Source organism: Eleutherodactylus coqui, chromosome 4, assembly GCF_035609145.1.
Source record: "Eleutherodactylus coqui strain aEleCoq1 chromosome 4, aEleCoq1.hap1, whole genome shotgun sequence".
Lineage (NCBI taxonomy): Eukaryota > Metazoa > Chordata > Amphibia > Anura > Eleutherodactylidae > Eleutherodactylus > Eleutherodactylus coqui.
In genome coordinates, this window is record NC_089840.1 from 73,608,754 (window position 1) to 73,625,715 (window position 16,962).

The 16,962-nt window shown below is 42.4% G+C and overlaps 1 protein-coding gene across 4 annotated transcripts in view; it reads left to right on the top strand.

The window, feature by feature from the left end:
* Window positions 1-16,962, top strand: part of CUX1 (cut like homeobox 1) — a 378,084-nt gene that overhangs the window by 149,602 nt on the left and 211,520 nt on the right. For all 4 annotated transcript variants that reach the window (XM_066599650.1, XM_066599646.1, XM_066599647.1 and 1 more), the window contains 2 exons: window positions 3,630-3,767; window positions 11,117-11,240. In XM_066599650.1, the coding sequence (XP_066455747.1) occupies window positions 3,630-3,767; window positions 11,117-11,240 (262 nt within the window). The remainder of the gene's footprint in view (window positions 1-3,629; window positions 3,768-11,116; window positions 11,241-16,962) is intronic.

A 16,962-nucleotide genomic window follows, 5' to 3' on the forward strand; every position in this document is an offset into this window, starting at 1 on the left:
TGTCTTTGTTTAACCTATTGGGTGCAGGACTACAGCAGGCCACACGCTCTTCCTTAATGGGCGAGCGAAATCAAGTGAAATTCGGTACCATCCGTTTCAAGCGACAGTCTCCTCTCGAGTAGCTGAGGAAAAGCATGTGTCCATGTCTAATGTGTTAACAGATATACACTATGTTCCTACAAGCTGAGGGTGGTCCGCAGAATGAATGACTGCAATGTTTTGAAGTTAAATGAACTCGCTAATGTACACTGTTGTTGATCCATTTAGTTTGATGTTTAGCATTCCACTGGATGAGACTAAATCTTTCCTGCCTTTTATACCACTAAATCTGGCGCCCTCATCAGACATGTATTCAATAATCTTTCCCAAGTCCTCTCTGCTCCAGCAAACCCCCCAACATGTTGTGCAAAGTATTGTTCAAGCAGATGCTCTGATTATCTTAGTATTGGAAATCGATGCCGTAATGGTCAGTCCAATTGTAAACGTAATGCAATAAGTATGCATTAAGAGACAGACAGTCTAATGGGTGTCATTCTCATTCACTGTAATTACATAAAACACGTCTGGTCAAGTAACATTCTCTATTTATAACTAGTGTCTATTTTCTGATGAATGAGTCTCGCTCATGGGAAGATTTTTTTTTTTTTTTTGTTTTGCTGAATACTGCTGTTTTTTGAGTATATTGTTAAAGGGGAACTACAAAGACGGCTATACTAAATCCTGCTTTACAATGTTAAAAGTAAACCTCTTATTCCTGTGCCAAATCATCGTAGGTCGAAGTTACAGACCTCTTTGTGAGAATAGCCTCTGTGTCTATGACAACACTTCCTGCCTTGTCCTTTGGCAGTTTAGTGTTACATAGGGACAAGGGGGTCTCGTAGCAACTGTTGTCCCGCTGATGATGGCGAACTGTCAGAACACATGAGTAGAAATTGTTCTCCTAGAGTGGAATAAATATACAGTACATAAAGTGAAGTATATATGTATACATGTACAAGAAAGCAAACCTATAAAACTGTACAGAGATACTGTATACAGAAATGTACCTAGATTGTCACCAAAAATTCAAGCACCTAGGAGTTGTAAGAATCGAATGTAACTTTCTATGTGTGATTGTAAAGTTAATATAAGTCAGCAAAAGGTTAATTTTTTGCGGAAAACCGACCCCTTCAAGAGAGGCTCTAGTACCCTGTTGTATCGTCTGCAGCTTGGATACAAGATGTGATACGGGTGGGCATGGAGGCTCTAGTACCCTGTTGTACCGTCTGCAGCTTGGATACAAGATGTGATACGAGCAGGCATGGAGGCTCTAGTACCCTGTTGTACCACTTCTAGCTTGGATGCAAGATGTGATGCAGGCGGGCATGGAGGCTCTAGTACCCTGTTGTACCACTTCTAGCTTGGATACAAGATGTGATGCAGGCGGGCATGGAGGCATACACATTCTGTATGGTATTCTGCGGCATATCACTCAACACTTACTGTAACAGAGTCTTTAGATTGTGTAAATGTGTATACTGTCAATGTTGTCATCCCAGATAGTCCCATACATGTTCTATTGGTGATAAATCTGATGACTGGGCAGACTACGGAAGTGTGACAATGTTGTGCTGTTACACCCTTGCTGTCGAGCATTATCCTCCTGGAAAATGCCACTTGTAAGCCACCATGAGAGGAACACATGTGGCCGCAGGATGTCTTGAACATAGAGCTGTTACTGTCCCTCTTACCACTACTAGAGGTGACCCATGGTCATGCCATGGCCCCCTGCAGACCATCACACTAACAATGGGGCAGTGTATCGTTCCACAGCAAAGGCAGGATTGAGGCGCTCAACCCTAGGTCTCCCGACATGCATACGACCGTTTTCAGTGCTCAAACTAAACCTAGATTCTTCGCTGAAGACAACTCTGTTCTACTCAATAGCAGTCCAATTTTGTCATTCATGACACCACTACAAGCGGAGGAGATTATTGTGGGTCGGTGTGAAAGGCAGAACACATAGTGGGCCCCGTGAGACCAAGTGTTCTTCAGCCAAGCACCTGGAAATACTTCTGACAAACGCAGGGGTGTAACGATGATGCCACCTGTCTCTGGATGGCGGACAACAAAACAGTTGGAGCCGCTCATGCTTGTTGGATGATTAGACAATCCTCTCGAATGGTGGTCTGTGAAGGGCGTCCTGAGCCTAGTCTTCTTCTGTGGGCGCCCTCACACATCTACTGGTCCCAACACCTCCTAACAGTCTGGTCAGAACGGCCCAGGTAGCGGGCAATTTGTCAGTACAATCATCTAGCTTCTTGCATTCTGATAATGCACCCCTCTCAAACTCTTCACTAGGCGAAATCTCTTTGAGTTGTAGAGGCGTCTAGTGGAACAAGCGCTACACAAGTGGGGGGGGGGGAAGGTCACTACAGAGAAGGAGCCTCTGAGAGCCTTTTTAAAGGCTAAGAGGGGAACCACTTTTAAGGCCTCAGGTGGCAAAACTACTCATCTAATCACGCCACAACTCTATAATTTGCATATCTATGCTGAATTTTGCAGCAAAATGACAACTCCTTCCAGGTGCTTGCTTTTTTTTTTTTTTACAAAGATTTTAGATTTACATACAAGGAGCAGTGTGTTGAACATTTTTACTTTAAATAGGCACCATACTTTGAAAAAGCTCGTGCCTATATAATAATCAATGTGATAACTAGCAAAGGTGCCTATCACTTTATTTACCTAAAATGACATTTCTGTGCTAAAAATTTACTCTAAAGTGCTGGCCTTCAGGCATCTCCCTTCCTTCTATTTTTCTTTTCACTGCCTGTTGTCATGGGAAGTCTGTCTCTAGTAACAGACACACCAAGATGAATTACAGGGAGTAGGAAGGAGGTTTTACTTGTTGTGGTCTCATACTATCCATAAAATTCTATGGAGAGAAAAGGGGGGGGGGAAGGATTCTGCTGGAGAAAGCCAGAAGCAGAGAGACTCGCACAGAGATGCTGCTTCTGCTAACTGTTAAGTGATTTGCTTTCTCATAGCTGCTAGATTAACATCTACACTGCTCAGTAATGCTGTAAAGTGCCCTCCATGTTGCTACAGAGATAAAAAAAAAAGATTTCTTACTATCCTGTGTGTACTGTATATGGGAGATGACATAGCAGCTAGTCTTCACCCACCAGCTCAGAGAAGACTGAAAATTTGAAATCTGCAAAGGGGAAAATTGGTGGAAAATGCCATATGCGAGTCCTAGAATGGCCAATAATTGTGTTATTCATCATGTACACACAGCAGATAGGAATATAGAGTGATGTGACCATCTTGCTTTTCCTTACCAATAATTCCTGGATGTATACAACATTAGCACGCTGCGATATACTAGGGCAAGTATGTAACGTATCGCTCCCAGCAGTTAAATTACTAGACTGGAGTGAACAAGCCTTGGTGGTCTTTCCGCCTCTTGTCAGGAATTACTGCTTCATATTATATATATGGCAAATGTCTTCTATACTTGTTCTGCCTAATAATAGCAGATTATGGTTCCAGGCTGTGTTGATTTTAGTAGATTTGTTGTCACCTTTGTGTTGTAGCACAACTGTATTGGGAGAATAATCTTACGGGAACAAACTTGTGTTTTCCATTAGATCCAGTACCTGCCTTGGATCTGGGACAGCAATTGCAACTAAAGGTTCAACGAATGCACGATATTGAAACCGAGAATCAGAAGCTCCGCGAGACATTAGATGAATACAACAAAGAGTTTGCTGAAGTCAAAAATCAAGGTGTGTATGATATTATGTGTGTCCATGTCACTGAGGGAAGCCATGTATCAACGGCAAATATACTTAAGCCATCATTAACTGACGGAGAGACATCTGCCCAGCCTGAGAATTACTTCAATAAAGCAAAAATTAGACTCCCTTTTTGAAAAGTCTTACTGTTTAACCCTTTCCAATCCACTGTCTGACATCTTCCTGCATTCTGCTCGAAGCTTGTACAGCTCCAAAATCAAAAGGCATCCGACAGGGTATTCTTACCGTCTATTGCCAGCCACTCCGCTGTCGGAGCCTCTCTGGCGCACACACACTGGCTTTAGCCAGCAGATGGCGCTGTTGCATAACAGCAAAAAGAGAAATCCTTTTAGGAAACCCTGAATCCAAAATTGGATTGGAAAGGGTTAAGGCCACCTGTCCACGGGCGTAGTGATATCCCGTCGTGAATTTCTGCTGTGGAAGTCGCCGCCGAGAAGCACTTTAGCACCGCGATTTTCTGCGATGAACCTATCTATAATGCAGCAATTTTTAACGTGAGCGGAAAGTCGCAAGCGATTTTTTTCCCCCCCGCTCGTGGACATTTGAGACATAGTCATCCTATAAAAAGCATTCCCTGCGTTACCCGTGTGCGGATTATCGCCGCGGGAAGCACAGTGAAAAATCACCCGAGGACAGGAGGTCCAACACTCCATGAGCCATTTATTATGACCACTCTCTGACCAAAGTTTTAACCCCCCCCCCTTCCTTACCAGGTATGGGCCGCCTAGATGTTTATAGTCTATGGAACTGGTTAAAGAGGAGCTGACATATCTACTTTAATACATAAATTGTTAGAGGGGTGTCCCAGGACACTGGCGCTGTTTAATCAGAGCTGACAGTGTAGGGTACTTAACGCCCAGTTGTCCATTTATTCATAAATATTCCAGAGGAATAACAGAGGAACGTTACAGCGCAGAATTATCTTTAAAATTGCTCCAGAATCGTTATATCATGGAGAATGCAATTATTTACTAAAACGGACGCGGCAGGAGCTTCCTTTTTAAATGCCAGACCTGGTATAGCGCTTTCTATCCCAGTTCCAGATCAGAACATCCTCCCAGCTAACAGCTTGATGCATTTTAATATTGTCAGCTTTTGCAAAGTGTATAATCCAATGCTATAATTGTCATTCATTTATAGTCTTAAAATGGGGTTGTAATTTTCTGCAGTGATTACCCCACCCATGTAAACAAGCACATTTGTTGATATTGTGCTATTAAATTCATTACAGCAGCCGGTATTTATGAGCTGGTTAGGTTAGCAACAGATCCTCTCCTCCATGTCCTATTAAAATGTATCCTGGCGTCGTCTATACAGGCAGACTGACATGTCTGGGTGTTGAGAACTAAAACCATGGCAATACCAGCGCTTGCTGTAATAACGCAGGAAATTATTGGAGATTAATATGACTAGCTATGACTTGACGATTAAAAGTGCTGTGGATGCACCAGTAAAATGACAGAAAGGCTTAATAGTAAGTTACAACATAGCTTGTGTTTGCACAAGTAGAGAATTAATGTAACCGGATAGGAGACTGATGGTTTTAAATTAGCAAAATCCATGCAAGTGTTACAGATCAATATTATCTCTCTAATATTCTGATTGTTGATGAGTCATTATGTATAACGAACCAGCAGTCAAGAGAGCCCCGCACATCCAAGTCCACAGGCTTCCAGTAAGACTCACTAGTATTAGCTTAGTTCACATAATCGATAATCCCGTTTCCCACTGGTGCTTTGTGCATGAGTTGATATTTTCTATACTTCTTGATGAAGTTCAGGGTTTTATCAGAACTATGTGGCGGCCATTCCACATTTTTGAGAATCTTCACTTTCTCTGAATTGGTAAGACTTATTACCCTACTAATGGAAGAAGGTTTATTAGCTAACTCCCACAAAATGCATGATATTGCAAGATGCTCTAGTAGGCGAGCGCATTAGAGGCACTCGCAGGACACTCTTCTAGAAGAACCAATGGGTTCCTATAGAAGCGTTTGCATGAACGATTGTTAGACGCGCTGAATTCGCGCATCTAACGAAGATAGGACATACGAGTGCAAACTCGCATGTCAGCTCCATGGTGCACGCAAAGATAGGACTCGTCCTATATTTACTACGTGCTTTCCATATACTCCTATGGGAGCTGGAAAGCATGCAGCACGCACCTCAGATCATGTGAATGGGCTACTTTCAGGTAGCTGGATTTCGCCCGTCCACGCGATCTTTGCACGCAGCTATACTTCGTGCGGACAGCGCTCGTGCAAAAGAGCCCTAAAGCTGCTTTTAAACGGAACGATTATCATTCAAATAGGTGACAGTGAACGGTAATTGCTCCGTCTAGACGCTAGCCAATGACTAACAAGAATCTGACTAACGAGTCTGACTAACAAACCAATGACTAAGAGGAATCGTTGGCTTTTCGTTGTCATTCATTTTATGTAGGCATAAAAATCATCGTTTGCTCATTCACCAATCATTCAGTCTTTCACATTCGCTTATACAGAGAATGTGAAAGAATGAACGATGGCTGTTTGAATGGGCCAACGGTTTGTCTGCCTGTCTAAACAGGCTGAACGAGAGTGTTCAAATGAGAATCGTCTCATCTAAAAGCAGCCTAGCTTTCAATTCTCTCTTCTGTTGAAACTACAGTAGAGCTGCCTACAACATACCCCGGAACATAACAGAAGCTTGTTTAATTAACATATGAACATAGTGATAAGCTGAACAGTTCATTCATTTGACCATACTGAAAACATTCCTCCTAGGTTTATGGGAATAATGTTTTTCCTTGTGGAGGCTGTCAAGTTCACGTAAGAAGTCTTGTAGAACAGGCAATGCTCCCTGGGAAAAGGGATATGCAAATAAGCTCTCCAGTCTCCTAGTGCATAGTCACCTTATCTTTCAGGCCATGGTAGGCTTTCATATTAAGAGTGCTCCCCGTTGGCTCTTGCTGACTTTTGCTGCGTTGCCATTTGACCTATTTTAGCTCTTCCCATAGATTGTAAATTATCTATCCAAAAATTAATAAAGCTGTTTTTACGCCTTGAAATTACTTGAATATTTGGAAGGCACATGTCCTACATGATGACCATGACTGATGCTGTTGAGAACCACTGAACTATTTGTTGGAAAGGACCAATGCATTCTAAAATGATAATTCCAGCCTAATTACAAATACTCCAGTGTTTTCATAAAAAAAAACATTAGATTTACCGGCTGGTAACCATAAAGAGACTTTAGAACTATGTTGCCGTGTGACATTCTTTTGTTGTATCAAGTTATGGATCTGCCTGGGAAGAGACAATTAAAGCCCTCCTGGTCAGAGGATTAGCATGGTGGGACAGTCCTTTAGGTCTCAGCTTGAAGTAATTATTGTATACAAGTCTCCGTGACCAATACCAGATCAGGCCACCTTGGAGCCGAAGACCTTAGCTAATTAAAATACTGTGGAAAAACAGACTAATTAGAGTGCTACTCAAAAACAATTTAAATGGCTTATGTGTTTCTTCTTAGGCTGAATGTTCTTGGCCTCAAAGCAAGCACAGAACTTGATTACAGTTAACCTGTCTCAGCCGAAACACCAAGAAATGTGACTGTTCTGGTCGTAGTCTGTTTTCTATTAAAGTCCAAATGAGAACAGGGCATTATGTTAGCCCGAGATCTCTGAATATATTAGAACTTACCAGGTGAACAAATGGCACTTTACCTACAGGAAGAAAGTTTTGTATAACCTTTACATTTACAATGCCTTCTGGTATTCCTTAGGTAATATAAAGATCAGTACAAAGCTTCTGCTTATTGTACCACTATATCTTACACACATTGTCGGGTAATGTGCTGTAATATAATGGAATGCAATTCTGTTATCTTGTAGAATCATTTCATCATCAGTATAGAAGAACCTTCCTGTACTGCTCGGCTAGTCTGTCTAATTGTATGTGGTCTGCTGAGAGCCAGTGGGGTGCATCATATGATGGATTTAGTAATCTGTCATGGTTTACGCTTTTTACATAAAACTTTATACGTTATGGACTTCGGCCCTGTTCACATTTGATTTGATATTCAGGCCAGATTATAGGGAGGACAAAAGGAGCAATGGTCCAGGGGTCTCCACTACATAGGAATCCTTTTCTCCAAATTTCCTCAAGCACTTTCGAGACACTCTCAGCAGCAAGACTTAGAAGGCCAAATTTTGCAGCCCTGATAGCAGCATGAGTTAGTGACGATGATGATGTTACTTAGGAGAGTGCTACAGAGCGAGAGAAGATATCCTGCTGTCCTCTGTGTGTAGTGTATGGAGTCATTCTGGAAACTAGTCTACACCCACTAGCTCAGGGAACACTTAGAATCAGAGATATAGTCTGCAGAGGGGGAAACTGTCAGAAAATACATACACAAATCATTTAATAGCCTAAAATAGTGTTAACTTATTTTGAAAAGTCTTCTTAAAGTGTGAGTACACCTTAAAAAACATGGATGGTCTCTCTATGCAAGGCATATAACGACCAGAAATGGTTCTATTCCTGATGTACACACTTATTCTGAAATAGCTGCATAACTCCAAATCAGCATGGGTTTATGAGGGGGCGCTACTGTTCAACCAATCTGGTCAGCTTCTACTAGGAGATAAGTTCTAGACTGGACCGGGGAGAGTTACTGGATCTCGTGTATCTTGACTTTTCCAAAGCGTTTGATACTGTGCCACATAAAAGGTTGGTATATAGAATGAGAATGCTTGGTCTGGGCGAGCATGTATGTAACTTTCTATAGAAAGCAGAGGGGGGTTATTAATGGTACATACTTTGATTGGGTCCCTGTTACTATTGGGGTACCACATGGGTCAATATTGGGCCCTATTCTTTTTATTATGCTTATTAATACCTTGTAGAAGGATTGTGCAGTAACATATCAATATTTGCAGATGACACAAAATTGTGCAAAGTAATAGAATGCGGTTGCAAATGCGTCTGGCTAAGTTGGGGGTTTGGGCAGAAAAGTGGCAAATGAGGTTTAACACTGATAAATGTAAGTTTTCAGCACATGGGCAGAGGAATACATGTCACCATTACACACTAAATGGGAAACTACTGGGGAACACTGCCATAGAAAAGGACTTGGGGATTTTAGTTAACTGTAAAGCTAACTGGAGCAACCAGTGTCAGGCAGCTCCTGCCTAAGGCAAGTAGGATCATGGGGTGCATCAAAACAGGTCTAGGGGCACATGATAAGAGCATTGTTCTTCCTCTTTACAAGTCACTGGTCACACCAAACATGGAATATTGTGGACAGTTTTGGGCACCAGTACTCAAGAAAGACACATCAGAGCTTGAGCTGGTACAAAGGTGGACAACTAAAGTAATAAACAGAATGGGTGGACTACAATACCGAGAGAGGTCATCAGAATGGGGGTTATTCACTTTAGAAAAATACGGCCGAGGGGGCGACCTAATAACTATATATAAATATATCAAGGGACAATATAGAGATCTCTCCCATCATCTGTTTATACCCAGGACTGTGGCTGTAACAAGAGGACATCCTCTACGTCTAGAGGAAAGAAAGTTTCTACAGCAACGCAGAAGGGGGTTCCTTACTGTAAGAGCAGTGAGACTGTGGAACTCTGTGCTTGAGGATGGGTGAGGGCAAATTAGATAAGAGTTTGAGTGGCCTGGGTGCCTTTCTTGAGCGGTACAATATTAACGGTTATAGTCACTAATTAGTTCCGAAGGGTTGGTGATCCAGGGATTATTCCGATTGCCAGATTTGGAGTTAAGAATTACATTTTTTTCCCTTAAATGAGGAAAATTTGGCTTCTACCTCATTGAAGGTATTTTTTGCCTTCCTCTGGATCAACATTGGGGGGGTAAGTAATAGGCTGAACTACATGGGTATAGGTCTTTTTTTGGCCTAACATACTATGTTACCTGAAAGTGTGGATACAGTATAAGTGTACCTCTAACATAATTCTGTCTTAATACATGATGAAAGAGGTGATTATGCAGCTTTTATTAGTATGTAGTATTCGTCATTTGGAGCTCAGAAGCCCAATTTGCCTGCACTACTAAGTGAAAGGACATTGCTGGTTGAGTATTCATAATTGCTGCCATAGGAAAAATTGGATTAAGTTGCTGCCAGTCACCCCCATCTTCACCTAGGATCAGGCATGTCAAAATGTAACATGCTGAACCTCATTTTTCCCCACAGCAGACATTGGGGGACTTTTGGCAACCTTTCAACAAATCCCACTAAAGTATTTGTGCAGGGAACCCCTCCAACCCTGATCCAGTCATGACTACCATGTTATATTATTTTAAGAATTCTTTTTAGTTCTAAAGCTTGGACCATGGCGGGCTGCATCCTGCAGAGTGACAGATCTCCCTATACACAAAAGGGGAGAAAGTTGTCAATCTGCATGATGGAGGTGGGGAGAAGCCAGCATGGCCCGCCCCCATGACTCAGAGCTCCGCTCCACTTCAAACTTCATGATCCCTTTAAATCCCAGAATACAGAAATGTATTCACAGGTTCCCCTCACACAGCCCGCAGGTCACCCCCCTACTTTATTCACCCATTCTGAAATTCCTCTTTACCAGATATATAAGATCCTAAGTGATTTATTCAGCACGGATGCTTTTATTCCCTCTAAATCCACTTGATTGAATGTGTTAAGTCTGGGTAGTGAAAAGTCAACAGCTCATCACCGGAGTAGTAGAGCGAAGCAGGTCAGATTTACGCTGAGGTAACGGTTTGTGTTTCCTCTTGTGTGGCTCTTTAATTGTACATGTCTACAGGCTTTAAGATGAATTTAATTGATTTACATCACAATGCAATCCGAGAAATATGCAAATGGCTCGAGCAGCAGCAGAGAGGCATGCGGAGCATTCATCATACGCGTGGAGGCTATGGGAAATTAATGTCCTAATGTGCGCAGAAAAATGAATAAACGGTTCCACATGTTAATTCATGCTTTAACCCACACTGAGACTTTATTAATCCCAGCTCAACAGAGAGATAATTTGAAACTGTTCAATAAGGTGATATTATGTTTTAGCATTGATTTTTTTCTTTTCAGGCATGTTGCAGAAACCCTGGCTCTGTTTCCCAGCAAAATCCATTGATCCTTCTCAACTGAAACGTTTAAAGTTCAATTTAACATTTAGGGAGTAAAAGGTCTCCAAAGGGACTCATATCTATTGATTTTGTGTCAGAGTTGAAGAGATGGAGTTTAAAACACACTGATCCTACAGGGTAAAGAAAGCCTTGTATTATATAACCACACAGAGCTATGTAAACACATTTTCTCCCAATTGTTTTTCTACAGAGGTTACAATAAAAGCACTTAGAGAGAAAATCCGGGAATATGAACAGACCCTGAAGAACCAGGCGGAAAATCTGGCTCTGGAGAAAGAACAAAAGTTACAAAATGACTTTGCAGAGAAAGAGAGGTGAGTTTGAAGTATTAGTATTGCTTCATGGTACAATGTGCCATTCATACCATATGTACAGCATGTGTATATGGATATTGGCGGCCACTAGGAAGCGCTACTTTTAATGTACTTTCCCAGATTCTCTTGTCTGTCTTGCATTTTGCCGGCCAAACTACAGATCTGTCTTCCCATAGCCTTTCTCTTGGCTCTATATATCCCGACATAATGGGGAAAAAACGTTGTTGATGGGCTCCTATATTTTAAAAAATAAATAAAAACCCATACATGTTGAATTTTTACTAGATGACTGTAATGGATATCTATGATACAAGCCACCTGTCCGCCATTTATCTCCCATGTGCTCCCTTGTTAACAAAAATTAAATATTTAAGGAATGCATATTTTCACTGTGGGATTGCAATAAATTTGTTTCCTGACCAATTTGACTCCTTAAAGGGCCATTCCAGCGAAAACACATTTTATCATCCTATCTGCCTGGCTCTGGAGGTCCCCTCTTTGTATTCCAGTCACTTCCATGAAGCGTAGCTTCCTGTCTGATGCTTACCAGTTACCATCTTGAAGCTGAGATTTTTGACTTTCAGTTTCACATTTTACCCGTGATGCATCAGCACAACATTAGCTGAGGCTGTATCATTTGCGTCTGCTGAGGGAACAGTTCAATTATCATTACCTTCTGTATTCACCTATATATGCTACAGACCATAAGTATACAGTGAGGAGGAGGATGAGCTTTGATCTCCTCTATCATAACTGCTGGACAGGAGCGGTGTGATCATCACTGTTACAGGAGATTCCATGCTCCCATGTAGGCAGTTTTTGTGGTACGTGCCTGTAACAGCATCACACAGACTGTGAAACTGACCTAATTTGACAACACATAAACCTAAGTAGATCTCAACGGTCAGAATTAATACCACCTGAGGATAAAGAGGCCAGGAGTTTTAGATAGATGGAAATTACTAACCTAGGTAACACCATCTCACTTATATATACTGAGGGTTATAGCTAGATAATGATTGAATTTTTTTTTTAAAAATCACTGAAGTGGCCTTTTACACAATTTAAGGACAGGGACACAGCTGTACCGTACCATGCATATATTCATAAATCCTGTCCACATCTGTCTATCCCTGCTATCTGCTATTTTTTAATTCAAAAGAATGATTGGTAACAGATGCCAGAACTGATCCCAAATACAGAAGCTGTTGTCATTGTCACCGACATTGTTTTATATGGCCATGAAAATGCAGCCTGCTAACAATATCCCCAGTTTCACAAGGCACAGGTGAAATACCTGAGTGCACCTGCTTCTACTGAACCAAACTTTGGTCCTCATGGGATTCTAAGCTCGATGCAGTAAAAGGTTTTCCGATGTAATAGGGACTCCAAAATGCAGCTGTAGCCTGTCAAGTCAATGGGAAGACTGATTCAGCAGACCAAAACAATGGCTGTCAATTCTGGCACTCGTTTTTCAATCTGTCGTCTCACTGATTGCAATGTTTAAAATCGACGTATGGGACACCAGATTGCTTTAATGATAGTAAAACTGAGGATTTTCAATCCACTAAAGAAACCAGAATAATGACAAAACTGATGGAAGACTTTGTATGTTGGAACCGATGACCGTCAAAAAGCTTTTTCATATCAACATGATTAGTAATAAATGCGCCACCGAGATGGAACTTTCTGTCCTATAAATATGTTCAGACAGATTATTGTTGGTTTTGTAGTTGCTTAAATTGATATGAGAGGCAAGATTATTAAATGCATTGACGTCTGCTCTTTCTGACTCACTAACGAGGATCATTGGAAATACTTTGATATTTTGAAGCATTATCTGAACCTTTTACTCTGGGACTATTATCAATGTCTATTCAGTTTTTGCTTGAGATGGACCAATGGGGCATTCGCCAAAATATTCCTTCCCACTATTTATTGGTTCAGGCTGTTCATGACCCTGTCAATTAAATTAGCACGTGCAGACGTGCAATATAAGAAAAAGAGCGGTAAACAATAGAGTGAACCGAATTCTTGTTGACTACATGCAGTGAAGGAGACCATTTTGAACTCATGACAATATCCAGGGCAGTGATTTTAGGGCTAGCCACTTATATACAAAGTTGCTGCTCACTTGTACTGCTTGCTTTGCCTTTTAAAAGGCCACATAGTTACTGCACTTACAAATATGTTCAACATGATATAGTACAGTAGAAAAGGCACGGCATATTGCAACAGACATTGCTGTTTTAACTTCTGAGAAAATAACATAAGAATTTGTTGTATAACTTCCTGACCGTTTCGTAATGTTGGACTAGGCAGTTTTCTCAAACATGTGCTAACATTAGCGGACTAGACTTGTGTTGAACATCTCGAGGTCAGTGACCATATCTATGATGCTGTGCCCACTTCTCTTCTCCAAACTGCTGGTTTGTGAGTAGAAGAGAAATTTCTATTTATTTTGAGCACTATACTTTGTATATGGTTTTAAGTGAATTAATACAAACCTTACTAAAAAGGGGTTTTCCAACATTAAAAGATTTTTCCAGATGGAAGGTAAAAAAAACTATTAAAAAAACCCCAAAACTTTCCTGCTAAATGTCCAGCTGCAAAAGCATGGTTTTCTTTTAAAGCGTACCAAAGTTTAAAAAAAAAATCAAAAGTCTAGATCTTCTTTGGCTGGCGTTTGTATCCAGTTTGAGCTCTATCAATTCAATTTTCCATGTATATTTTCCAATTTTTCGCTGCCCTGCTCTTTGCAATGCACTTACAGATGTGGGAGTCTTAAACAGCCATTCTGCCAGTACTGTACTGTCCAGGATGACCTCTCCCACACTTCCCATGCTGCCTTGCATAGCCCTGCTTTAATAAGCTGCAAGGCATCATCTGAATGCCATATCTCTGATGCATGTAGTAACTCGCAGGGTCTTACTACAGAAGCCAAATGCCTAATGACAGGCAGTGGATTGCAAAAGTGTCGAAAGGCAAACCCACAGTGGAAGGTACACCAAACCTGATTTTCAGTGGTTAAACCAAAAAAATTAGAGGGCCACTCCTGAGATTTTTTTTTTTAATTATTCACTCCGTAGCTATCGTCCCAAGTACGTATAATTGAGCTAGTGTTACTTGGGTTAGTTATTTCTCTTTATCCTAAACTCGTGGCCCCTCTTTTCTAAGATGGTCATGTGATCTCAGTTCTTCTTAGGTTTATGTGTTCTCAAATTAAGTCAATTTCACAGTTTGTGCGATGCTGTTACATGCACCTAACACAAAAACTGCCTACAGGATATCACAGCTCATCCTCTTGACTGTATACTTATGGTCTGTGGCTTATTTAGGTGGATATAGAAGGTAATTATTAAACTGTCCCCTCAGCAGACAAAAATGGTATAGCCTCAGCTAATGCTGTGCTGATTCATCATGGGATAGATGTGAAACTGAAAGCAAATATCTGCCTCAGGCCTTAGTCAGACGGGCGTTTTTTGCCGCGATTTGCGCATGCGTCCGGCGATTTTATAAAACCATTGCTTTACAATGGTATCGGACACATGAGCGCTTTTTATGCGCTCGTCCGATAAATTATAGAACAGAAATCGCAGATCACACCTATCTGCGATCTGCGATTCCTGTTTTCTTCTCTATATGCGCTCAATGGGGCCGGCGGCAGCAGCGCCGACCCCATTGAGAACATATAGAAGACAAATCATTCTTCTCTGCCACAGCTGTAACAGCTGTGACAGAGAAGAACGATGTTTGCCCATTGAATGCAATGGAGCCGGCAATACAGCCGCTCCATTGAAAGCAATGGGCTGCCGGCGTGCGCGGGGTGAATTGTCGGGAAGGGCTTAAATATATAAGCCCTTCCCTGCAATTCATCCTAAAATGTGTTAGAATAAAAAAAAATTGTATACTCACCTTTCCGCTGCAGCCGGAGTCCAGCCGCGGCCGCTGTCAGTTCTCCTGAACTGCTTCTCGGCACTATTTAGCCGGCGGGGCTTTAAAATCCCCGCCTGCTGAATGATCTGCCTCTGATTGGTCACAGCCCTGACCAATCAGAGGCAGGTTTCACTCACACACCCATTCATGAATTCATGAATGGGTGAGTGACTGCTGCCTCTCAGCGCTGAGCCAATCAGGGGCAGGTCTGACTCACATCCATTCATGAATTCATGAATGGGTGTGAGTGAGACATGCCTCTGATTGGCTCAGTGCTGAGCCAATCAGGGGGCAGGTCTGACTCACACCCCCTTCACACCCACTGCAGGACGGCCGCGCGGAGCTCCGGCTGCCGGGAGAAGGTAAGTATATATATATTTTTTATTTTTACACATTTTAGGATGAATTGCAGGGAAGGGCTTATATATTTAAGCCCTTCCCGCCAATTCATCCCGGGCTCGCCCGCAGCGCATTGCTTTAAATGGAGCCGGCTCTATTGCCGTCTCCATTGAATGCAATGCGCTTGACAGCTCCGGCCCGTTTCTAATGAAACGCGGCTAGGAGCAGATTTTCAGGCGATTTGCGGGCGACTTGCGCACGCCGGTCACGCGATTTGCGGATGCGCATCCGTCATGCGATCCGCAAATCGCGTGAAAAAACGCCCGTGTGACTAAGGCCTCAAGATGATGCCTGATAAGTATCAGGCAGGGGGGCTGCATGAAAGTGGTTGCAATACACAGAGGAGACTGAGTGTGACAGACAAGTTGGCAAGGGGAGCAGGCATGGAAAAATGGGGTTTTGCTGGAGTGACCCTTTAATGCAAGTACCATATATTACAAGATTGATGATGCACGCATATGCTGTTAGATAAGCATAAGTTGTTTGAAAAGTTAATTTAGAGAATCTGTCAGCTCCTATGAGTCCCATAACCTAAACCTATGGAACTGAATCCAGGAATGTGACTCTTACATTTTCCCTCCCAGGTGTTCCCCTTGCTGTCAAAGCTACAACTCAATGAATCTAGCAGACTACATAGGCGCACACATAGAACGAGAGCTGCTCCAGTGAGACGGGGACGGGGAGTGCAGGGCAGGCTAGACAGGTTCTAGTGGTGGGGGACTCAATTATTAGGGGGGACAGAGAGGGCAATCTGTCATAAAGACCGGGATCGTCGAACGGTGTGTTGTCTTCCTGGCGCTCGAGTTCGACACATCGCGGATCGGATTGACAGATTACTGGGAGGGGCTGGTGAGGATCCAGCGGTCATGGTGCACGTTGGCACCAATGAACAAGTTAGAGGTCAATGGAGGGCCCTCAAAAATGATTTCAGGGACCTAGGGTCCAAGCTCAGGGCGAGGACCTCCAGGGTAGTTTTCTCGGAAATACTACCTGTACCTAAAGCCACACTAGAAAGGCAGCAGGATCTTAGGGAGGTAAACAAGTGGCTCCAGATTTGGTGTAAGAAGGAGGGATTTGGGTTCCTGGAGAACTGGGCTGACTTTGCTGTCGGCTACAGGCTCTACCGTAGGGACGGGCTGCATCTTAATGGGGAGGGTGCAGCTGTGCTGGGGGATAAGATGGCTAGAAGGCTGGAGGAGTGTTTAAACTAGGGACTGGGGGGAGGGTAAAATGAAAAATAGGGGGTAGCCAGTGTAACTAGCGATCCGGGTCCAAGCAAAGGGAATGGGGGTCGAGCAGGGGGCGGGGTTAGTACAGTTAGAACTGATAGATCAGGCATAAGTACGAATAGCAACAAAACAAATTTAAAAAACAAAAAAAATGATAT